At 43.7% G+C, this 24765-nt stretch overlaps 1 protein-coding gene across 2 annotated transcripts in view; it reads right to left on the bottom strand.

Annotated features, from left to right (window-relative positions):
• The window catches only part of SPMAP2L (sperm microtubule associated protein 2 like), a 928058-nt gene that overhangs the window by 483455 nt on the left and 419838 nt on the right, over positions 1–24765 (bottom strand). For both annotated transcript variants that reach the window (XR_013607593.1, XM_078677574.1), the window contains exons 4-5: positions 4236–4427; positions 1951–2007 (exon numbers count right to left, since the gene is read on the bottom strand). Coding sequence is in view for 1 of the 2 variants with exons in the window: in XM_078677574.1 (XP_078533700.1) it covers positions 1951–2007; positions 4236–4427 (249 nt within the window). In the remaining variant the exon portion in view is untranslated. The remainder of the gene's footprint in view (positions 1–1950; positions 2008–4235; positions 4428–24765) is intronic.

Below are 24765 nucleotides of genomic sequence, written 5' to 3'. Positions count from 1 at the left end.
TCTCTGTAGAAAAGCAGTTTGTCTGCCAACCAGCACTGTGCCTCCGGCTAACATATGTTTTAGTTGAATGCAAGAATGCAATTGAAGAAAGTATTTTTCAACGCATTATTATTGTAGATTCATGCAAGACATTGAAGGCGCTACTCAATACCACCCGTATGCTAATTTATTCTCAGAGGTGGGCATAACGGTATTGAGTCACTTCACATTCTCCAGTTACGTCCCAGATAAGGAGTAACGGCTCATTGTTTGAACGTAACACTTAGGAGAGTGTCTCAAGGATTCCACGCATTTCATCTTCATAAGGGCACGAACATTTAGTTGGAATTTATTTTCTGCAGTCTAATATTTAACGCCCCCACCTGAAAGTCTTTATCCTGCAGGCATCTGAACGAGCCGCCTGCCTCGCATCATTGCATCGGACCCGCCAGCACAAATGCAGAGAGGCTTCACTTTAAAGGGATCCGCTCCCCCCTGCTTCACACTTTGCCGAGAACATTTCCCGGCAGCTTTTAATTTCATTTCGTGGCTGCTTTGCGCGCGCTTGGCCCTTTTCCTCCCACTCGCTCGCAACGCGCCCCCCCCTCCCCCACCAGGCTCACGCTTCTCCAGCGCGCGCTTGTTTCTCCTTATTCTTTCTTTATAGCATTCTATCATTCCAATGCCTGGCTTACGTTATATCTTTTCCCTACTGTCCAATCTCTGGGGCTTTTTACTTTGTGCATGTTTAAATATGCTCCAACAGCCCCTTTTCTGTATTCATTGCAATGCCTTCTCAAAGTCCTTATCACAATTTGCATAACCCCAATGTTACACGTTATGCCACTTTACATGTTGCTTCTCTTCATACGCTTATTTATACATTACATCATGTCCGCCGTTATAGGCACAGTTTCTGATGGAATTTACCCTTACGTCCTCACGTCAACTGGATGTGCTTTTTTTTTTTTTGCTTTTTACCCGGCATTGGTCCAGCGTCTTCTCCATGTGAGACCGCGTCCGGCTGCCCCGCTCACATGATCCTCTCACCTGCTTGATCCTCTCACCTCATTCATCAAAAGTTTAAGCTATTGCCATTAAGAATTACAATCACTTTTATTTAAGTATTAATTATTTATAAAAAATAAAAGGCAATGTTAATTGTAATATCAATACATCCAAGTCAAGTCAATACAAAACATGTGACATTACAAATACTAAAAGTGTCACATATGCTAAAGTATTGGCATTGTAAATCACAAAACAAAAATATAAAATGTAATTTAGAAAACCAATAGCTATAACTTTCCTACTGCGAGACCTATTGGCAACGCCAGTGCTTGTCTTTTCTTAACAGTGCACCGCTGCGGGGCTGATTGAGGGCCATTGAGGTAGTATTCATATTAATTGCAGCCCGTGTGCGCTGCACTTAATATGAATACTAACTCAATGGCCCACAATCAGCCCCGCAGCGGTGCACTGGCAGGAAAGGAATAGAGCAAGTGCAAGGGCCATTTGCACGTGAACGCGAACAGAAAATTACGGGTTTTCGCGCCGCTCGCATGTTAAAAGCGGCGGCGCGAACAGTCTTAGGAAGTGCGCGCTAAATAATGAGCGCTTGGGGTGCCTTCAATGCGCGCGAGCGCGCAGGTTATTGGGAACAGTGCTGAAGACACCATATTTGATGCAGCGCCCCAGAGATACGCATGGAGTTAGGGATCAGTAAGACAATGGAGACCATAAGCTGGAATGCTCAGGTAAATTCTGCACTAATGAAGCAGTAGGAGTATGAATTAGAAACAGCGGGAAATTCGAGTGCAGGTTCAAAAAGTTAAAAAAAATAATGCAATCTGTCCAGTGGAAAATTACCGCACTGTGTGGGATATAAGAATCATTTCATGAGTTAACAACTAAGGACACTAATAAAAGGAGCCCTGTGAAAAGCATTAACCAAGCAGGACAACAACTCACCCTGCAGAAAGGCCACCCCTGGCACCGAAGCATCCACGACCACGTCCTCTTTCACCCCTGAAAAAAGAAAACACCGTCTCTCAGGTATGCGCAGAGTATAATTTTGGAAACTTTTGTGCGTTTACTTTCCTGAACAAAGGTGAAGAAAGATTTAAAAACTACGCAAATGGGACCCACTCCCCCCAACTGGCCTACAGTCAGCAACAAATTCCCACTTCTAAACATCAGCTTCCTAACCACTCTCTTTGTTTTGCAGTTTAATTCAGAGTGTACTTCCCTAAAGACATTACGGTGCTTTATAAGAGGACCAGATCACATTGCACATGTTTTCAAACGTAGGAATTAACAGAATCGCTGGATATTAAAAAGAGGACTCGATTATGGCTCCCAATACCTACGTCTGTTGCTCTGACCTTTTATTCTTAACTACCAAGCTCCTTCCTGCAAGCCTTGGCCTTTTCCCGCCAGACTTTCCTCATCGTTAGGCCGTAGACAGACGCTGCAAGCCTGGCGAGTGATGAATGGAGGAGACCGCTGGGCTCGACACATAACGAGGAGACAGACACCGGCGTGCCAGATTTTAGAGCACTGCTCTAGCCCAAAACAAGCCAAAAGGTAGCCCAATCGTAGCAGCGAAAATCCAAAGAAAAGCGGAGCTGCGGCACAGTGTGACACTTCTGACAGGGAAGATGGAGTCTGCGCATGTGCGCTGAGGGTCCCTTTTCCTGACTGGTTCTTTTGACTCCAGGGCGCCTGAGCCCTCACGAGACCGACCAGCAATAAGTCAATGGAGCTGTGCTCTGTCTTTACGTATGTGTGGCGTTGTCACGGATAATGAGTAGTTGGCTTTCACCCCGTCAATAAATTGATTTTCAACTTTAAAGGTTGACAGTCAAGGTGTGAGCATCTGGTGTAATTAGAAGCACGTGCCGGACTTGCGTCGTGAGAATTGCATGCCTTTCAACTTTTGCAGTAGTTTGGCGAGTAACACAACCGTTTTAAGCGGGAACCTCCATATTGTTTTTTAACCTTATCACATTTTATCTTTCAGCCGTGGGAGTTTAAAACATACTGGCTAAGCGTGTACAGTACTATATGGGGTACGGGTGGCTTCCCAGGTCCACTGTCTGCTGCCTGTTCTTGTGCAGTATGCTGTCCTGCCATTGCTGGAAGCGTTATGCTGATGACTCACACCATTTGCCACATGACTGAAAATGTAAATAAAAACCTGTATACTTTTCTCTCTTTCCTCTGGCATAAAAGGTTTTTATTATCTGTATGGGGCCATCTGTTTGACCCCCATAAAGATAAGGAACCTTTTACGCCAGAAGGAAGTCAGGGCAGTCCGTCCAAGTGGGACGGCTCAAAGAGAGAAAACGGTACCTCACCAAGTGCTCTTTCCCAAGGGCTGGCCACCGTTTAGCATAAACTGTGACGCCGGCCAATGGGAAAGAGAGGCGGGGCTTAAAGCCCGCTAGTGTAAGCTCCTCAAAAACATTAAATCTCGCGAGCAAGACTGCGCATGTGCGCAGCCACGCAGGCTCGACTTAATGAATGAGAAATCACACACATGTGGTATGTGTTATATAATATAGCTCTATAATATGTCAACTAAGAATAGTTGGAGTTATACTCAGTATTAACAACAAGGGAGTATCTTGAGGTGTTGTTTTGTTTCTATATGATGAAGACATTGCTGCAGCCTAATTTACATTTCTGACATGTTCTATACAAGATTCTCAGCAAGGCCAAAATCAGTGAAGAGTATCTGAATATTACAATCCTCAAAAATGCTTTCCATCACAATAAACCCAGTAAGATGTAAAAAAGGCTACTCTCTTAGTGAGGTGGTAACATCACACTATTTGAAAATATCTGAGCCAATGACACAAATCTGAACCTGTCATTAAGCTACAACCAACTCTTAGACGTATATATGTATAATGCAAATTGACCTCAAAATACAAAAATCTGTTGTTTAAAACTAAGAAAAATCTCTAACCATGATGTGATATCTCAAGTAAGATTGATTGACTGAAAGACTGGAAAATGTTACATTCCTTCTAGAAAATGTTTAACCCCTTCGATGCTGGTGACGGAACCATTCCGTCATCAGTCACGGTTGAGCTGTGCTGATGACGGAATGGTTCCGTCACGACCACACCCGCGATTGGAATGTTCAGCACAGCGCTGAAATTCCTGCCGCACGGAAGCGGTTAACTTTATTAATACTCAAGATAAGGCCATCAATTACTGCAGTGCAGTAAAGATTTCCAGCATCATACCTCTTCTTTGAATATAGTCACCAGATTCTTCATCTTCTTGGTGGCTGATCAACTTCTCTTTAAACAACTTTGTGGATGGCCTCTTAATATCATCATCATCCGTATAATCAGACAATTCAGGAGATGCAAGAGAGAGTTGACTGTGCTGCATCTGCTGATGAACATGACTCCCCTTTGATCCAGATCGATACTCTAAATTGAAACACAACGTTGTAGAAACTTTAAATGTTCATTGAGAACCACACACATTTAAATATTTAAACAAATTATTCTGTGTCTAAATCCATTGCCTCATTTGTGAATAAGATTTTTGTGCTTTGTGGATACCGAAGTAGTCAGGGACACAAGGCTCTCCTGGCTATCATAGCTTGGTCACTAAGAATGGGGAGATGAGCTTCAGATTTTCCGAAAACTATGCTGGCATATCATGTCAATCATTATATGAGGAGCAGCGCATGAGGGGGGGGGGCTTAGTGGCCAATGGAAAAGGAATGGAGTGAGAATCATGAGGGGATACGTAAAACACAGTATTTTGTAAAATAATCATGTTTTAAGACGTTCAAAACAGAGATGAGAGTGTGTGTGTGTTTTTGTCTGAGTGAGCATTTACAAATCCCAGGTGAAATCTAAGAGGCACCTTATCTTACCCGACTGAAAGTTCCTGTACCCATCTACTTAATAAAAAATACATTTATCAGGGGGGGGGGGGTGTAACACTCCAAACACCCCCCCCCCCCGAATCTATGCCCATCCTGGCTATAGTTGGCCCCTTCTTTCTTCACCACCCCATTTCCTGTGCAATCAATCAATCAAGTGTTCTTAAGCACCTTATTCCTTAAGCTAAACAACGCTGTGCTGGTCTGCCTGGGCTGGTCTAGTGCCCTAGATTAGTATTCTTCAGTACCACCATGCATCTACCAAATGTACTTACTGAAAAGTAAATTCCTTGCTAACTTAAATACAATTTTCAATCCAGGCTTAACCAGTAGCTTCAGATGAAAGGAGTTATCAGATTTTACTTATCCACCACAGGGAGTAGTTGTGAGTTTCGTAGGGAACACTGATGGATGCTATGTCTTCAAATATGTGAGAGAACTTAAAGTTATGGCACACTTTTCTATTGCATCATCTTCACTGGAATACAGTGGCATACTGGGTATTTATAAATTACTATTCATCATTGGTTTTTTTTTCTTAGCATCGATTAGAGTAGCTATAATATGTCTGAACATCTATATATAATATCGTTCCATCATAATGATTGCCATTGAAATAAATGTAACCAATATTTGAGCCAATGTGGGAACATGCTTTGTGTGTAGCTATTTAGGACCAATAATCCTCCATGATTTCCTAACCTCTCCTGAGTGTTATTCCTACCATAGGTTGTATTTGCACTCCAGAATGGAGCAACTGTAGAAACTTTATGACCAAATTGGAACTTCAGCAGATATTTTATTCAAAAATTGAAAGGAGGCGTATGGGTTTCAAAACCTTTCCAATACAAAACGACTAAGTGCCTATGATCTTTCATGTCTGAGCCCTTCTGAGCTGCTGTCCTACCCTTCCACCAGTTGCCCCATATCCTCCTATCCACACCCTTTCCTTCAGCTGTTGCTACCTAATGGGTACCGCCATTTTGAAAAATCCAGTTTCTGTGGAGTACATCATGCACTCAGTTAGTGGGTATCTGTTACACAAGTACTCATGAATAGTACAAGTTATGAAGATTATGTTGAGCTTTTTAAAATTTCTTATTGATGTAATTATAGAATCTAACTGTGTATGCTTCTACATAAACTCTTGTTTCTTTACGAGGGCACCAAAAAATAACAGTGTGGTAGAGTGATCTGTCAGTATAGATTAGTTTATCTTTGTAACATAAAAATGTGGAAGGTCTCTTTTCCTTTATGATGTTTTTAAAAAAATATATTAGCATTAATATGCTTAGATTTAAAAAAATAGGAAATAGTATATCTATTTTAATGATGATATTGTATTCTGTGATGTTACTTTGGTGTATCTAAAAAATTTACTGTAACTCACAGAAAATTAATTTGCATCTACCTACATCTTTGAGTGCCTAGCAGACTTAGTAGTTTCAAAATACTTTATTCGGTTTTACATATGTTAAAAACCATAAAAGCAATATTGCAGCCTGAGCATAAAACTTTATAAAAGGTATATATCATAAACATAACCCCACATTTTTATATAATTCGTTTAGCTTAAAGAGGGTGTAAAATATAACAATAAAATACAATAAAAAAACTATCAATCCTCTCTCCTGTTTCTGGATTTTAGTGCTGATTTGAGGAATCCAACCACATATAAAGTGCTTTCAGGTTTTACCATTTGCAGGTAGCACAGGGCCGGGCGGACCTGTTTAAAATTTAATTTTTTTAATATGGGCTTCAAAAAGAACCTTTGGGGAGCATCATAGAGAGGACAAATTAATAAAAAGTGCACCAGATCCTGCGGAGACATATTGCCGCAGCCACAGGAAGGTAACACCTGACCTCTACGTGATCCCCTAGGTACAGCTAATAATAAATGATAATAATCCAGCCGAAACCTTGTTAATAAAAACTGCTCATGTCTTGTTATGGGCCATGATAGATATGGCTCCATTAAAGGTGTGGTTTTAAGCATCGCAAATTTGCGTATGCCGGATTTTACCAATACTACGTCTTCTCTTGCTAGTATTTTCCTTGAAATAAAAGTTTTTTAACAAACTCTACATCAGCGGTAACAATCGAGTCTGGATTTAAAAAAAGGTCCGGACGCCCCAGCTCGGTGAAACAACTTTTTAGATATTTAAGCCATGGTACATTGAGCACATGATCCTGAGAGAACACTTCTCTTAACAGCTGATGGTTGAAGACCAGGTCTTTATTCAGCCAGCACTTGAGCCAAAACAATAGAGGCCGTAGTGCTATAGGGTCGCCAATAAAGGGTATTCCGGTTTCCTCAGGAACTATTAGGTTAGCTGTTCCTTTAGGTACCCCCAATAGCTGTTTCAGAAAGATGTTCTCAGCCACCTCAATACTTTCGGCTGGTACATACCCCCATAATTCACTCCCATAACTACCCAGTGCAACACTTTTTGCCTGGTGCATCTTCAATAGTGCGGCTACTGGACATTTGCCCATTTTAGTCGGAAAATTGAATATAGCTGAGTTTGCCCGTATTATCTCCCCTCTTTTCCTTTGCACCAGCGGGCCCCATTTTAAGTGGTCGTCAAACAAGACTCCCGGGTAAGAAAATGATGTGGTATGGGGTACCTTCTCAGCATTTACCTCAAATGAGTACTGTTTCTTGGGGTGCACCCCTATCTGCATGATGTATGATTTGGTGTTATTTATGGCAAGATCGCGGTCAGCCATAAAGCCGTGAAAGGCATTCAATAGGGACTGCAGGCCTCTGGCAGTTCTTGCCAAGAGGACAGCGTCGTCTGCGTATAGCAAGATGGGCAGGCCCCTGCGCCCAACATAGGGGAAATCAGCACCAGTTTTTACCAGAAACGTGTCCAGCTCGTTAATATATAAGTTAAAAAGGAAGGGGGCCAAAATGCAGCCCTGCCTCACTCCTCTCTCAATGGGAAAGTCACTTGATACCCTAAGATCTTGCGAATATCTAACATGTGCCCTAGTGTCCTTATGAAGGTCCCTTAAGAAGATAACCAGAGAAGGCTCCACCTCCATGGCGCCCATGAGATCCCATAATTTCCACCGGTTTACACAATCAAACACGGAGGAGAGATTCATGAACATCATGTAGATGGTCCCCTGTCGCGCCATGGTATAGTTCCCAAGGACCATGTATAGATTTAGGCATTGTGCTAGTGTAGAGTGGCCAGGACGAAACTCGTATTGAATGTCCGATGTAATCCTATTTTCCTCAGCCCATAATTACAGTCTATTTAGGACCACACCTCCCACAACCTTTACTACCGAATCGATCAGGGAGATCGGTCTGTAGCAAGTAGTACTGTTACGATCTCCCTTTTTAAAGACTGGAACAATCGTGGAGGTACCCCATGACCTAGGGCAACCCAGGGAAGCTGCTGCATTGAGTACCGCTGTAAGAACCGGCGCCCATAATGCTATGTTTGATTTAAAAAGGTCCGGGGGCATGGCATCAGGACCCAGTGCTTTATTACTTGTCAGCCCCGCAATTCCTCTTTCAATTTCGCCTAGAGTAAAGTGTGGTAATGTTACACCCTGCCCATCCTGGTGCAAGTCTAACTGTGGGGTATTAGCCCTAAATATGGAGCTGAAATGCCGTACCCAATCATTTTCAGGGATATTAGTTCCTAATTCAGGTTCCCCTCCTGTATCAAACAGTGGTCTGTTGACTATACCCAAGAATTTCTCACTGTTATTTAGGGTACTGGGATCTAAGAGATCCTTCCAGATCATTTCTTTTAGGTCACCCTTACGCTTTACTAGCGCTTTTTTATATATTGAGCGTAATGAACGGATCAGTGATGGGTCTCTTGGTGTGCTTTTCAGGGCTGCCTTTAGCTCCCTGGCGGCCCTTGAACAGGTGTGATCGAACCATCTTGGGTCCCTAGACTTAAGGGCTGTTGTTGGAGGGGTCAGCAACGTCCCCACTTTGATGGTAATCGCCTCAATGCCCTAAGGATATCCATAGGGGCAGAGACAGGACAAACACAAGATTCAAGTTCTGGGGCACATGTTTTGTGAATACTGACATAGAGTGAATCCGAGTTCACTTTTGACCACTAAAGGCGGCGCCTTCCGTCTCTGGGTTTCAACACCCCGGTGATAAATGACTTGTCCCGCAAGACCAGTAAATTCCCAGATAGCTGGATACAAACAGGGTTATGATCACTATAAATGCTGTCTATAACCGTGACCGTAAACCCTTCGTAATTAAAATGTGATCTATGAAAGACCCCCCCTGTATGCCCCTTAAATGTGGGGACGACCTGTTTGCTGCCGACATCCACCACAAACATGGAGCTAACCAGATCGTATTCGTTTAGGAAGTGATTAAGGGCATCACCCCGCCAGGATTGTTCAAAATGTATGCCGCCCATTCTGCCACAGCCCAATTCGCCCATAGTGTATATTGTTGGATTGCCACACGGTGGATGTTAAAGTCTCCTGTTAGCATCACACAATGTGAAGCGTCTCTGCGATATTGTTTGACAAAGCCAGCCAGTTGGTCAATCTGGCAGGTCCCTAAGATGTTCTCTGCATTATAAAAAATAATCAGAAACAGCTTCACATTCCCACGTTTCAAAATAACTGCTTGAATATTACTGTTAGTGCTGGGTATAAGAGTAATTATACATTTCAAGGCTAGTGAGATGTATATGACCAAACCTCCTTTAGCTCTGCCACTAGATGAATGTATGGCTGGAACAAAGAAAGCCTTATAGCCCTCTAAAAAAAGGACTCAATCCACCAGCCAGGTCTCTTGTAAACAAATCACAGGGAATAACCTGATGAATTCTACCCACTCGACCTGAGCGGCAGTACAATCTCCCCCCCGCGGTTCTCCTGAGCGTCCTTCTCTTATGCACTGAGAATTAGAAGGCGGCGCTAGCTCATTAAGCGCTACAGAACTGTTTAGTCAATCGCAGTCCTCTAAAGAAGAAAGGGCAGCAAATCTATTGCAAAGAATGGGTAAGGTGTTAAAATTCCCCTGAGGATCATGGGTAGCTGTCTGATGGGTATGATGAATAGTTCTTATAGTTGCTGGAGGACCATATAACTGCCTATTAGTGTCTGAGGATCGGTTATTTCTAATTAGGAACTCAGATTGGTAGAAAAAATCCAGGGGGAGGATCTGGATTCCAGTGCCAGTGTTAGGCATGCCAGATCTAATTCCTCTGAATAGCCTTTCGACAAGCGTACGGTCATTAAAATTTACAACAATACAGTCCCCCACACCAGATTTTCTTGAGTTTCCTACCCATCCCACACGGCGGGCCATTATGATGTTACGATCTATTGCAGGGCTTACTGTTAAGTTATTACAGAGCCAGTGAACCACCTTGTTCTTAAGTTGGGAATAATCTTCGGTGGAACCGAGGGGAAGAGGCGGCGCATTCCCCAAAATTACCACCAGAGGTGTGGATTGAGGGGGTAGATCTAATACTATGGAACTTGGGACATTGGTAAGCATTTCACCTTTGCTCCTGCTACCAGGTTTCCTAGGTCCAGCGGGCATATTGTCGGGATTTGACATTGACGGGAGCCTGTTGGATATAGAACACTCAATGGTGCCTCCCGACTGCTCTACCAATATCACTTCAGCCATCTCTCCCCCCTTGGAAAACCTAGAGATTGGTGGATCTTTAAATAAATGCTTCTCTATTGTACCTAGCCTCGCTTCAATTGCATCCAGCTTCGCCATCACGGGACTAATTATTCTTAGTAACCTCTCTTCTAACTGCTTTAAGATATCTGATGTCACCTGGGGGCAGTTAGAACACAGCACTCCCGCTGATGAACTAATACTGTCCCCCCCTCCCCTTATGGCTATCTAGAGTTAAAGACATAGCTGCAGACCCTCCCTGCTCATACATGTAATTCCTGTTCTTGGCCTGCTTAACAATCTGTTGACTTGTTTTGGGAGCGCTACGTGCTTTTCACTTTTTTGACTGATCTTTGCCTTTAAGCGCTGGCATAACCTTGGATTGCCTAGTACGGGTGGAGGGAGGAGAGGGAGATGATGTTGAGCATAAGGAATTAACCGATGTTAATGGTTCAAAAATACCCTGTTGCTGGTTGGATGCAGTACTCTGTAATGCTATATGACTGTTAGCTACAACAATTTTAGGCTCTAACGGGGGGGATTGTGGTGGGAGTGGGTTAAGTGGTTCCAGTGATAACCTCCTGTAACAACTCGGAAGGACCAGGACTCACACTGGTTCTAGGTAAATAAGGTTTATTTTCTTTACAGTTCTTTTTTGGTTAGTCTAGTAGCTGCAAAGCTAGAGGGCTCCGTGGTGGCGGGAGGTTTCCGGTACAACTATACGGCTAGCTGGCTTGTCCTCGAACTTCCTTCAGTCCGTACTGCTCTGCAGCTAGCTGGCCGGGTCTCGAACTTCCTTCAGTCCAGAGATCGTAGGAAGCCCCAAAACAAAAAAAGAAACAAAGGATAGTTTACTATACTGCTATCCGATACTCTAGATCCCAAAACAAGGGCCAGGAGTGAGGGAACACCTAGGGCACTCGTGGTATGTGCACTTTATGTACAGCAAAGAGCGGTGTTTTAGGTTTGGCGGTTTTGAGGCTCTCACAAGGGTACGGGGAGTGAGGGATATATACAGGGGTTAGACGGGTGCTTGAGCCAGGACCCTGCAAAAATGGCTTAAGGGCGGCCCCGCTCCCCTACCAAACCCACGATACGTTTCCTTCCCCGAACAGCTCCACACGGCTATCAAAAGGTCCTTCCTTCCTCCCCGTTCCGGTCGCGTCTCTCCAGCTCTCTTCTTCCGCGTCGGTGACGTTCCATGACTGGAGGTGGGCTTCTGGTCTTATATCCAATATCCGTCCGGCGGGATTCCCTTGGGGCGGAGTCTCGTCACAGAATAGTGACCAGTTAAAGGAACCGTGCCCTTTTTCCTCCTCCTTGTCCGGCTCTGTATTCCATGCCCATGTCTCCTGTTGGGAGAGAGAGAGGGACGGAGGTAAGGCAGTCCACCAGTCTGTTGATGCGCCTGATAACCCCTGGGCCGTGTCCTCCCGGTCCGCCCGGTCACACACCTCCCCCCTATGGCTCTCCTGATCGGGAAGAGGAGGGACCCTAGAAAGGTAATCGGCATTGCCATTGTCCGCTCCTTTTCTATGCCGTATTTCGAAAGAAAAGGGTTGTATTGGCCTTATTTCTGCACATCCACTGTAGTGGAGCATAGTCGGTATATAGGAGAAAAGGACGACCCTCTAGGTAATACTTGAGTTTATCTACTGCCCATTTTATTGCTAGGCACTCCCTTTCAATGGTAGGGTATTTACAATCCCTGGGAAAGAGCTTGCTATTTATGTATAGGACGGGATGTTCTACTCCATCTACCCCTTCCTGTGAAAGGACTGCTCCTAGGCCTAAACTGGAGGTGTCTGTGGACAGAATGAAGGCTTTGTCAAAGTTGGGGGATATGAGTACCGGGTCTGTCGTGATGATTTCCTTAAGTTTCTCGAAAGCTAAGAGCACTTCCGTCGTAGGGTGTTCTAACACATTTTGTTTGACTTTTTTGTAGCAGGTTGGTTAATGGGGTGGCGATATCGGAAAATTGGGGAATGAATCCTCTGTAATATCCGATAAGCCATAGAAAGGCTCTGAGTTCTCGTTTAGTGGATGGAAAGGGTGTATTTGAGATGGCTTTGACTTTTTCTGCCTGAGGGGCTATCACCCCTTTGCCGAGGATGTACCCCAGATATTTCACTCGGGTATAGGCAGTTCTGGATTTTTTTGCATTGATATGTAGTCCTGCCTTTTTCAGTGCATCCAGGATGACCTGTAGGTGTTTGAGGTGTTCTATCCAGGACGGGCTGAACACCACGATATCATCTAGATATTCTGAGCAAAACGAAGAGTATGGCTGCAGGATGGTGTTCATTAGTCGCTGAAAAGTTGCTGGTGCCCCATGTAGGCCGAATGGTAAGACATTGAACTCATATAATCCTTCTTCCGTGGCAAAGGCTGTTTTCTTCTTGTCTGCTTCTCTCAGAGGGACCTGCCAATATCCCTTTGTTAAATCGAACGTGGTGATAAAACGGGTCGCCAAGTTTCTCAATTAACTCGTCCACCCTCAGAATGGGATAAGCATCGAACGATGAGATGGCGTTCAAAGCTCTGAAGTCCATGCAAAAATGCATGGATCCGCTGGCTTTGGGACCATAACTATCGGACAGGCCCAATTGCTCTTAGATGGGCGGATGACTCCCAGTTTCAACATGTCCTCAATTTCTTTTCTCATTGCTTCCCGGCGGGCTGCAGGGACACGATAAGGTCTTTGCTTCACGTGTTTCCCCGCTGGAGTTTCTATGTGGTGTTTGACTAGATTTGTTCTCCCTGGTAAGTCTGAAAATATGTCTGCAAAGGGGTTCAGATTTCGTTCAAGCCATCTTTCTGTTCCAGAGTTAGGTCTTCATTTATAGGTAGTAGGCCCAGGGTGGATATATCTGGGTTTGTTGTCACCATTATTGGTGTACCTGTGGGTGTGGGTCCCAACCATTTTTTAAGCAGGTTAATGTGATAACACTGCTTACGCGAGGGGGAGACCTGTATTCTATAGGTAGTATTTCCAATTGTCTCCACTCCTGGGTATGGGCCCATCCATTCACTCTGGAATTGTTTTGTGGAAGAGGGTAATAACACCAATACCTAATCGCCTACCGACAGTTGTCTCCACTTTTTCCCTTTATCATACTGTTTCTTTTGTCTTTCTTGGCTTCTTTCTAGGTTGGTCGCGGCCAGTTCTCGGAGCTTCCCTATCCTGGACTTTAATTCTTGGGTATATTCTAACAACGATTTCTGTTCGTCTTCTTCCTCGTTTTCCTATGCTTCTCTATTTATCTCTAGAAGGGACCTTGGCCGTCTCCCATATAGCAGTTTGAACGCCGAGTAACCCGTGCTGCTCTGTACCTGGGCCCGTAGTACATACAAAGCCAGGGGTAACATCCGTCCCAAACTTTTACTTCTGCTGAGAGGATTTTCTTTAGAGTGGTTTTTAAGGATTTATTGTACCTCTCGACTAATCCGTCCGTCTGTGGGTGGTGCACAGAGGTACGGATGTGCCGGAGGTCTAAAGTCCTACATACTTCTTTCATCAACCTCGAGACAAATGGGGTTCCCTGGTCTGTTAGTATCTCTTTAGAAAAACCCACCCTGGAAAATAGCTCAATCCATTTTTCTGAGATGTTTTTGGTGGTGGGGGCCCTGAGTGGGAATGCCTCTGGGAATCGTGTGGTGTAGTCAACAATGACCAATGCATATGCATTCCCCTTAGCACTTTTGGGGAGGGGCCCGATTGGGTCCATTCCTACCCTCTCAAAAGGTTTGCCTATGAGTGGCAAGGGTTGTAGCGGAACAGCAGGTGGTCGTTTTAAATTCTTTTTTTGACACACCTCGCATGACTGACAGTATTGCTGGGTCTCTTTATATATCCCGGGCCAAAAGAAGTGACGGACTATATTTTGAGTGGTCTTTTCCGCTCCCGAGTGTCCTGCTGTAAGATGTGCATGGGAGTAGAATAGGACCTGGTTACGGAAAGGAACCGGCACCACTAACTGTAGGGTTTCTCCTTGAGATGCCTGTCTATATAGTAAGTCTTTTTGTATGACAAACCTTGGGAAACGAGGGGAGGGGACATCCTTGTTCACATGTGCCATTTCCCAAGCATTCAAAAGGGTGGGATCATTCGCCTGTGGGAATTTAAAACAACGATCCAACACCCAAGGCTCTTGTGTGATCATTGCAGGATATGAAGTAACTGACCTGTCTGTATGTAGATGAAGGTTCTTTTGGAACATGGCCAGAAATCAGGGATTGTCTATCCCTATGATAAGGGCTTCAGGAAGAGTCTCTACTACCCCCAGTCTTACAGTACAAGGGGGCTGACAGGTATGCATCAGGGTGACTACTGCTACAGGATAGGGCTTTACATGGATGTATGACGGTACAACGCATGCTTTCACAACGCTAACCGTTACCACGCAGGTTTTACAATGCAAGTCGTTACAACGACTTGCGTTGGGGGGCGCTGGATAGTGAATAGTTTAATTTACTATTCCAACTCCAGTCCCCATGGATAGTAGGGAAGGTGTTGGATCGTAAATTAAACTATTCCCTATCCTAGAGCGCCCTCCAGCGCAAGTCATTGTAATGACTTGCGTTGTAAAACCTGCGTGGTAATGGTACCGCGTTGTGAAAGTTTTGTTCTAAAGGATGTTTCCCGCTTTACATCACAGTGTACGCAGCGTATATGCACAGTGTGGCCCTGAACAATTTGGGACGGTAGTACCCACCCTTTCTGAATAACGGATTGTTTGCACCGTGAGTCTAACAGAGCACTCAACTTCTTACCGTTAACCCTTACACTTACGTGAAAAGAGGGACCCATTTCTGAGGAGTACAGGACAGCCTTAGGGATGTACCCCACCTCCATGGGCTCCTCCGCTGGTTTTCTTCTGGAGCACAGGCGGGCAATGTGGCCCCATTTTCCACATTCGAAGCATTGTGGGCCTCTGATCGGTGTGGTTTCGATTTTAATCGGTTTGCTCCGAGGTATGTCCATGGGGGTTCGCTTACTACCCCTGACGAGGCGTTGAAGCGCTTTTTCGGCAAGTAGCACGCTACTCCGGGATCCATAGAGGATTAGTGTTGAATTAGTATAGTGAAACATGCAAGTACATTTTAAGTGGTGGATAGATTAGTCAGTTATTTGGATTTGGAATGATAGCAGAAGGATAGGGGAGGGCAAAGGTTTGTATTTATATAGTGCTTGTTGGAGCACGATATTCAGGAAGCCTACAAAGGATTAGTGGTGAATTAATATGGTGAAATATGAAGTAATTTCAGTGGTGGATATTAGTCAGTTACTTCGAGTGAGAAGGATAGCGGAGGGATAAAAGGGGAAGAAAGATTTGCATTCATATAGCACTTGTTACCCCTGATGGGTGTTGAATCACTTTTCTGGCAAGTAGCACGCCACTACGGAACCCATAAAGGATTACTGTTGAAAATTAGTATAGTAAAAAAAATATGAAGTAATTTGAGTAGTGGATATGTTATTTAGTTATTTGGGTAGTATATTAGTATAGTTTAATATGGAATTTGAGAAGTGAACATGTTAGTCTGTTAATTTCGATCGAAAAGGATAGTGGAGGGATAAAAGAGTGAAAGATTTATTTATTTTTTATTTATTTTTATTTTTAGGTCTTAGCAATAGGAGGAGGCTTTTGGGTGAGTAAAAAGGAGTTTTGGAGGGGAGGACTCAGAGGAAAGAGTTCAGAAAGGTTTGTTTTAGGGGATCGGTATAGTAAAAGAGGTGTCAGATGATGCAAGGAGGGGTAGGGTAGGAGAGAGTCTAAAAAGGGTTATTTTGGCAATCATAGTAGTGGTATGGGGTTTAGGATAAATGAGAGACTGGATGTAGAGGATATATTGATAGATGTATAGGATGAGAGATAGGGTAGTGCATTGGAAGGAGTAGTAGAAGAAGTTTGAGATGAGTCAGAAAGGTTGGGCTAGAAGATATATTGAGCGAAGTATAGGCTGAGAAATAGGGTAGTATATTGGAAATTATAAATTAGAAGAAAGTGATAAATATATAGATCCATAATTACATTGAAAGTGTATAGATACATAAAGGAGGTAAGTATATGTAGACTAAAGATATTACTAGAGGCACAGGATGAGAAATAGGGCAGTGCATTGGATATGCTTTTTCAGGAGAAAAGTAACAGACACACAGATCCAAGTACATGGAAGGTACATAGATGCACATGGAAGTATGTACATGTAGACCAAAGATGAATTTTATTTATTTATTGTTATTATCTTTTTCTCTCAGCAACATAATTATTTTACATGTTTATACAAAGTAATACACAAAGATAGGTACATATCTATAGTAAAAAAGAAATGCTTGTATACAGAGGGATATGCTGAAAATTTCTGTTTGCGTATGGCGCTTATGTGGGGAAGAGCCAAATCTTGAGTAGTTTTCTGAAGATAAGGTGGTTGTCGGTGGACCTTATGTTGGGGGGTAAAGAGTTCCATAGTTTGGCTGCTTGAACAGAGAAGGATGTGCCACCCATGTTTTTTTTCTTGTATGGTGGGATTTTGAGGCGAGATGCTCCTTTAGATCGGAGGTTCCTTTGTTGAATGTGTTTGGTGATTTTATTCCTGATGAAGAGCGGTCCCATTCCATGTATTGCTTTGTGGGTGATACAAAGCATCTTGAACGTGGATCTTCTGGCAACTGGTAACCAATGCAGGGCTTTCAAGGTAGGGGAGATGTGGTCTCACGGTTTGATATGCAAGAGTAGTCTGGCAGCCGAGTTCTGAATCCGTTGTAGTCTTTTCACGGTCGTTAAAGGTGATCCGTGGTAGAGGCTATTGGCGTAATCGAGTTTGGACAGAACAAGAGAGATGGTAGCTTGGACCTTGTGTGGAAATCCCAAATGAGGGAAAATTTGTTGCGTTTTTATAGTAGCAAAGCTTGATCTTGCTAGTTTATCCACTTGGGCATTCATCGACAGCTTGGAGTCCATGGTCATTCGAGGTTTCTTACTTCCTTCAATACTTTAGGCAGTGATCCTAGTTTATCAGGCCATGCGGCACGCGAGTTGTAATGTTTCTAATTGCCACATGTGAGCATTTCAGTTTTTGAAGCATTCAATTTGAGATGGCTCCAGGGCATAAACTGATCCACGGCGCTGAGACAGCTGAAAATTTGTGATTTTCTTTGGGGCATTCCAGTTGAAGGAGTATTTGCGTGTCATCTGCGGTGAGGTGAAATTTATTGATCAGTACTGGTAATGACTTCATGTAGATGTTGAAAAGCATGGGCGAGATGATAGAACCTCTAGTGACCCTTGCTTTTGTGAAGTATGGTTTGAACGAGAAAGGTGGGGTATGGATGACATTAGTTCTGTTTCGAAGGTAGGACGCTATCCAGTCTAAAGCATTTCCCTCTATGCCGGCTTCATAGAATCTTTGTTTCAGAGTGTCATAGTCAACCTTGTCAAAGGCAGCTGAGAGGTCCAAGAGGAGTAGCGCAGCAACCCCATTGCGGTCAACTGTATTCTTTAGGTCATCCCAGATGGCAAGGGTAGATTCAGTGCCTCTTCCCGGACTGAATCCTGTTTGGAAGTCTGAAAGTATGTCATTCTCTTCAATGAATTGTGACATCTGGGCGAACGCTGCTCTTTCTATCAGTTTGCCCAGGAAAAGTCCATTTGTAATGGGTCTGTAGTTGTCAGGGTTCAGCGAGTCAAAGTTTATTTTCTTCAGTAAAGGGCGTATGTATGACTTTTTGTGTTCTTCTGGAAATATTCCAGTAGTTAAGGAATTGTTGATGATTCTTCTTACTGAAGTGGCAGCAGAGGTTGTTAAAAGAATTGTCTTGAAAGATTGTGGCGGACAGGGGTCAGAAGGGCTGCCGGCAGGCATGCTTGCTTTGACGAGGTCCATAAATTCATCGTGTGAGATGTGTTGGAAGGAACGGAGAGGCTTGATTAGAGCATTCATGGTGTTGTTTTGTACAAGGGTTAGTGCTGGTGCTTTGTTTCTGTTTTAAGTACGATTCCAATGTGTCTGCTTTGTCCGTGTAATGATTTTCCAGTTTGTCTGTGAAATCTTGAGTAACAGGATGACTTCCTTCTAGGAAATTTGGTTTGCGAAATTCATTGAGTATTTTATAGAATTCTTTATTAGCACATTTAGAGTTTTGGATTCTGTCTGAATAGTACCTTCTTAGCTTTTTTGATAGTAGACTTGTATAATCTGTTAATTTTCTGTAGGTGAAGTTTGTCTTGTTTGGCGTTTGTTTTGAGCCAGGTACGTTGCAGCTTTCTAATTTGTTGTTTTATGTCTTTTATTTCTATGTTTCTCCAAGGCGCTTTTTTTCTTTTGTTCTGTTGTGTGATTTTGAGTGGTATCAGGATGTCAAAAGCTTCCTGTAGCCACTCATATAGATTTTGAACAGAATTTATGCTTTCCGGATTTGTACTGGATGTTAGTTGTGTTTCCAAGTGTTCCAAATTGAGTTTGTTCCACAGCCTACAGGTGGATGGATGTAAGGTAGTTTTAGGTGATTCGCTTAGCATTGTTTTATGTTGGAAGGCAAGCAAGTGGTGATCTGACCATGTGATTGGAGTTATAGTTTAAAAGGTAACTAGTTCACTATTAGCAAAAATGACATCTAGGATATGTCCAGCGGTGTGTGTCAGATTGTGGCAATTTGATGCAGGTTCAATGCGTCTAGGCCGGTGATTATAGTTTTTGGATGGGTCATATTGGGTTTATCAAACCAAATGTTAAGGTCACCCAGAACGCATATGTTGGAGTGTATTGTTATCAGGTTTGAAACTGTGTCTAGAGGTGCGTCTGGGAATGTATCCTTGCTAGGTGGAGGTCTGTAAAGGAGCAGGAAGTTACAGGAGGAAGACGGTGTAGGATTGCATCTTGTTAGAAGAGCCTCACAATTCTTTATGGAGATGTTGTCAATTTTAGTGATATGTATTGTTTGCCTGAATACAACAGCTAGACCACCTCTTTTTTTGACTATACGTTTTTGGGTGATTATTTGATAGCCTAGAGGAATGGCTTCATGTAGGACTAGAGCCATATCTTCTCCCAATCATGGTTCGGTTATGAATAGTATGTCTGGTTTTGCATCTGTGAGAAGGTCGTAGATGTGATGCTTGTTTTTAGAGAGGGATCGAGCATTTATTAGTAGACAGTTTAGTGAGTGGCCTTTGGTGATAGTGAGACTTTGTTTGGTAGAAGAGTGATCAGTATTGTGTGGGTTTGTAGCAGGTGTGTTTTTAGTGCTGGTATTAGCTGTATTAGGATAGCAATCGTGTAGCTGTTCTGTATCGTGTTCCTCATCCAGCATGCTAAGAAGGTATTTTGATGGGTCTGCATGTGTATGTGTTGGAGATGGTGTCTGAGAGTGAGTTGGAGTGCTCTGTTGCTTTTGTGGTGTAACATTCTTGTGAAGTAGATATGGGGAAGTAAAGTTGGGACGTGTGATATGTTGCTTATATTTTTTGTGTGTGTTTAAGGCGGAAGGTGTATGAGTCAGGGAAGGTGGTGCAGTATGCGGGTCATGTAGTAAAGTTCTAAATTGTACAATGGATGAGAGGTGGTTAGAAGAGAGGTGCTGTATTGCTTTTATTGTGTTAGGTGTGGTGGAAGAGTGAACGCTTGGCATTGCAGTTTGTTCCTTTGTGTGGTTTGAAAGGTGGGTATATGTTTGTATTGTGGGATGGTTGGTATTATGAAGTGTTGCACTTTGAAGATCTTGATGTGCTGGTGTGTGTGGTATGTTTTGCTTTTGAGGAGTAGTGAAAAAGGGTGCTGATGTATATGTTTCATGCAATGGATTTGGTTGTGTAGTATTGTTTGTGAGAGGAGGATGTGATGTAGAGGGGGTGGTGATGTGTTTATGAGTAGAGTGTATGTTGTGTGTAGGTGGGAATGAAGTAGAGGTGAGAGTGTTTATCTTAGACTGGTTTGTTGCAAGATTACAAAGTGTGGTGGTCTGCAGTGTGTGTGTTGTGCGTTAGTGTTATTATGGTAGAAGGGAGAGGAGGGTGTTTGTTGGACAACTGATGGAAGGATGATTATATGTTTGTTAGTGATAAAAGGGGGTCTGTTAGGTGTAATTACAGCAGGGAGAGTGTGTCTGAATGGGATGTAGTTATGTATGGTGTTGATTGGGGTTGTGTTAGTGATGAGTGTATTGGTTAGTGGTATAGGATAGAGTTGTGTACTGTTTGTATGTGATGGTGGATATGTGTGGTAGTTGGGATAGTAGGGTGTGTAGATGTGGTTTTGTTGGGGTTGTAGTGCAGGCTGGTACATTAATCTGTGCATAGTGTTGTGCGTGGTGTACATTTGGTGTGAGTGTGTTGCTCTGTTTGTGGCTGTGGATGGTGTGGGCTGGGTTTCGCTAAATGAGAAAAAGGGCAGCATTTCTGGCCCTAGTCCCGACCAGTTTCGAACAGGCTCAAACAGGAAACTGCCCTTGTCCTCTCTGCCCTTAACAGGCTCAAACAGGCAACTGCCCTTGTCCTCTCTGCCCTTAACAGGCTCAAACAGGAAACTGCCCTTGTCCTCTCTGCCCTTAACAGGCTCAAACAGGCAACTGCCCTTGTCCTCTCTACCCTTAACAGGCTCAAACAGGAAACTGACCTTGTCCTCTCTGCCCTTAGCCTCGACGCCCGGGCTGAGACGCCCTATACCTGGCCTTTTTTATAGCCCTAGTAATCAGGTGACCCCTTCAGGCAATGGGAACCCTAGCCCTAACACTATCCAATCACAACACTAGCCCTAAAATCTAGAACCAATAAGAGACCAGGACCTTACAGCCAATCTTAGCCCTAGTCCAAGCACCCAATCAGTTAAAAAACCCTGATCTCTACATCCAATAAAGGTCCTAGCCCTACCAGTAGTCCCAAAACAAGTCCATGTAACCAATGGCACATGTAGCCCTAGTCCCTACTTCCAATAGAAAGCCTAACCCTACTCTAAGTCCCACACCTAGTCCAGCAACCAATCACACCAGAAGCCCTAATCGCTACTTCCAATTAAAGGTCTAACCCTAGACCTAGTCCCACCCTACTCCCAACAACCAATAACATAGGAAGCCCTAGTCCCTACTTTCAATAGAAATCCTAACCCTAGCCCTAGTCCCAACCCTACAATGATTGAATCACAGTCCCAGAAACCAATCAGAACCCTCAAATACCCAACCAATGAGGACATTAACCCTAATCCAATAGAAACACCAGATACAACCACCAATCAGTGTAGACATGTACCAAACACTAGCAGACCATATAAGGTCCCAGCGACCTCAGACAAGGTTTGCTGGCCAGGGAGTTGGAAGCTGCTTCTCCTGTTCAGAATCCCCTAGGAGACAGACAGGCTCAATCCATACTTTTGACTTCAGCAGGTAAGGGCCTCACTAACTTGAAATCTAACAATACTGTTTGAATAAAACTTTACTCCCCTGCTGGCCAAAAAACGAAGTGCACATGCCCTAGTCAAACACAGTTGAAACAGCTCAAAGAAGCACCCTCTGATGTAGAAAAAGCCCTGTTGCTGGGGGGGGGGGGGGGGGGGCAGGGGGGCTGATTTCACTGGCTTGTGAACACAAAATGGTGGTTGGGAGTGCGCTGTTTTAACATACAGGTCTTAGCACAGAGCAAAGGAGAAATTTGGAGGGAAAACAGAATTGTCACCAAGGAATGAGAGGGACAAACTACAGAGGTTGGACTGCAAATTCCACAATTCAACACACTAAATGGAGGTAATCATGGGCAGGGAAATCCACAAATTTAAAACACAACACAGGTGATAAAATATGTAATTACAGGCATCCTAAAACTACAATTTTTAACTGTAACAACCACAGGCATAGACAGTAAACACAGAAAGTGAAAATCGTTTTTTAAACAACTTTTTTTCTTGGGAAGAGACAGCACTAGTCTGTCTCCTTAAATGATTTATGCTTTTATTTACTGGAATAATATCATTCCTGGTTTAGCAAGGTTTATTTTTTTTTACAAGCCTTTATTTAAAAATACAGGCCACAACAGTATGCATGCTTTATCAACACAAATTATGAAATATAGCACAACAAAATACAGGCCAGATGGCAAATTTAGGCAAGTGGGTAAAGAAACAGTGACAAAATGTAAGAGACTTGTGGAGAGAGTAAGCGAAAGGTAGGAGTAAGAGGGGCAGACCTAGGGAGAGAAGGTTAGAGGATGCGTAGGAATGAGAGGTGAACCGCGAACGGAGAGGATATGTGGACACTGAACCAGCAAGAGACTGGAATAGCCTGGCCATAGGGAAAAGGGCAGAAGCAGTGCTTTAAATCCGCCAATACTCACAGGTACTGAGAACCAGCACTTCTCATTTTCATCACTGTTAGTACCGGTACTTCCCTACTGCCTAGGAGAGTATCAGTACTCATGAAAGGTAGGCTTATTGGCTGATAGTGCTGGTGAGCATTAAGCTGTCCCAGAAGAAGGTGTCTTTGACAGCCAAGGCACTTCTGTAGTCCTGAGCTCAGCCACTGCTGACTATTCAGCATAGGCTCCTTTGCATGTGTGGAATTCTTTTGTGTACGTCTACTTGTTGGTTTCTTTGTGAGTCCAAGCTTGAGAATATGTTGCATTGTGCCAAACAACAAATAATAACGGTATGACATTAAGAAGTTGTAAATATTACAAAACAAGGAAATGTTAACATATTATCCTGTTTGGCTTTTATTTTGAGTAATGATTTAACCTATTTTGTTTACATAACTGCATATCTGTTATGTTTTGATATGTGCTGCAACTGATATAGAAGTCATTAAGTATCATCATGTTTTACCCTTTGCCCCACCCATAGCCCCGCCTACTAGCCACACCTCTTGCTTATTTTAATGAGTACCTGCACTTATTTTTTCCCATGTAAAGCACTAGTTATAGACCTTCTACTCCAACAATCCTCAGCTTGTTTTTTTGTTTCCTCATGTTTAATTAAAAGTTTCCTGCTCTCAGTATGTGGAATGTTATAATAGCATTATTATAGCCCATGGCCTTGCTCTTTGAAAGGTCTCTGCCCTGGTATAGGCCCGTATCATGCATTGAGGTCCTTTAACAACCAAAATAGATCTCAACTGCAGCTACAAAACTATATGAACAGTATAGTGCTTGGCAACAGGCTTTCACAATATATTCTAATTTTCAGTTTTTGCTTTAAACAAGATCACTTTCTTCTGTGTGGTAGTTCGCAGCACACAGGCAGGTACAGCTGGAAAGCGAAGGATTGACGCACGCCACGCAGTGCAGAGAGTGGTGGTGGGAGAGGCCCGTCGGCGAGTATTGGATGCCACTGGTGCCAAAGTAGCCCGCAGCAAAATACTGAAGTGCCCACAGCGGGGAACCGCTGTAAACATGCCTAGAGAGGACTGGGTGTTGGAGCAAGAGGCCTTATAGAAGCTGATTCAGGTCTTGTTTCGAACCAGTGAGGTGAGGCTGGGTACAAGGGAGAAACAACTGGGTCTCAGAGAGATTGTGATTGCCGGGTTAGAGAGGAGAGCTCTACCACTCCCCTCTAGATTCACAAAACAGACTGATGGTGAAGCTCTAGCTAAGTCAGAGCTACCGAGTTGTAGTCTGTCTATGCGTAACATTTCTGTTTGAGATGCTGTTAATCCTCTGTGGATTCATTTATCCAGAAAGCAGTATACCACCAGAAGGCAGGGGGACTTCCACAGCAGCGACGGGCGGCACATAAGGCTGGAAGTGGCTCCCGCTGCACAGGATGCCATTAATCCTTTGCAGACTCATTGTTGGAAATGGCCCTTTTTGCGGGGTTATCCCCAAACTTTTTGCTTCTTCCTCCCTTGTTTTTCCTGACCTGTGGTTGTTGGCAATAAGACTCTGAGCACTTTACCACTGCTGATCAGTGCTAAAGTGCATATGCTCTCCCTGTAAATTATTACTGTGATTGGTTATCCATGATTGGCATATTTGTTTTACCTGTAAAGTCCCTAGTAAAGGGCACTGAGTGTGCCAGGGCTGGTAATTCAAATGGTACTAGTGGTCCTGCAGCACTGATTGTGCCACCCACCCGAGTAGCCCTAAAATGGTGTCTCCGGCCGGCCACCGCAGTGCCTGTGCGCAGTCTGTGAACTGCCATGTTGTCCTGGCCAGTGCACACACTGAACAGGCCTGACCCTTCCCTTTTCTTACACATTGGACACCCCTATGGTAGGCCCAAAATACCCCCCTGGGCAGGGTGCAGTGTATGTGAAAGG

The sequence above is a fragment of the Lissotriton helveticus genome, chromosome 2_1 (genome assembly GCF_964261635.1).
Source record: "Lissotriton helveticus chromosome 2_1, aLisHel1.1, whole genome shotgun sequence".
NCBI lineage: Eukaryota > Metazoa > Chordata > Amphibia > Caudata > Salamandridae > Lissotriton > Lissotriton helveticus.
This window is presented reverse-complemented; position numbering and strand designations above follow the sequence as displayed.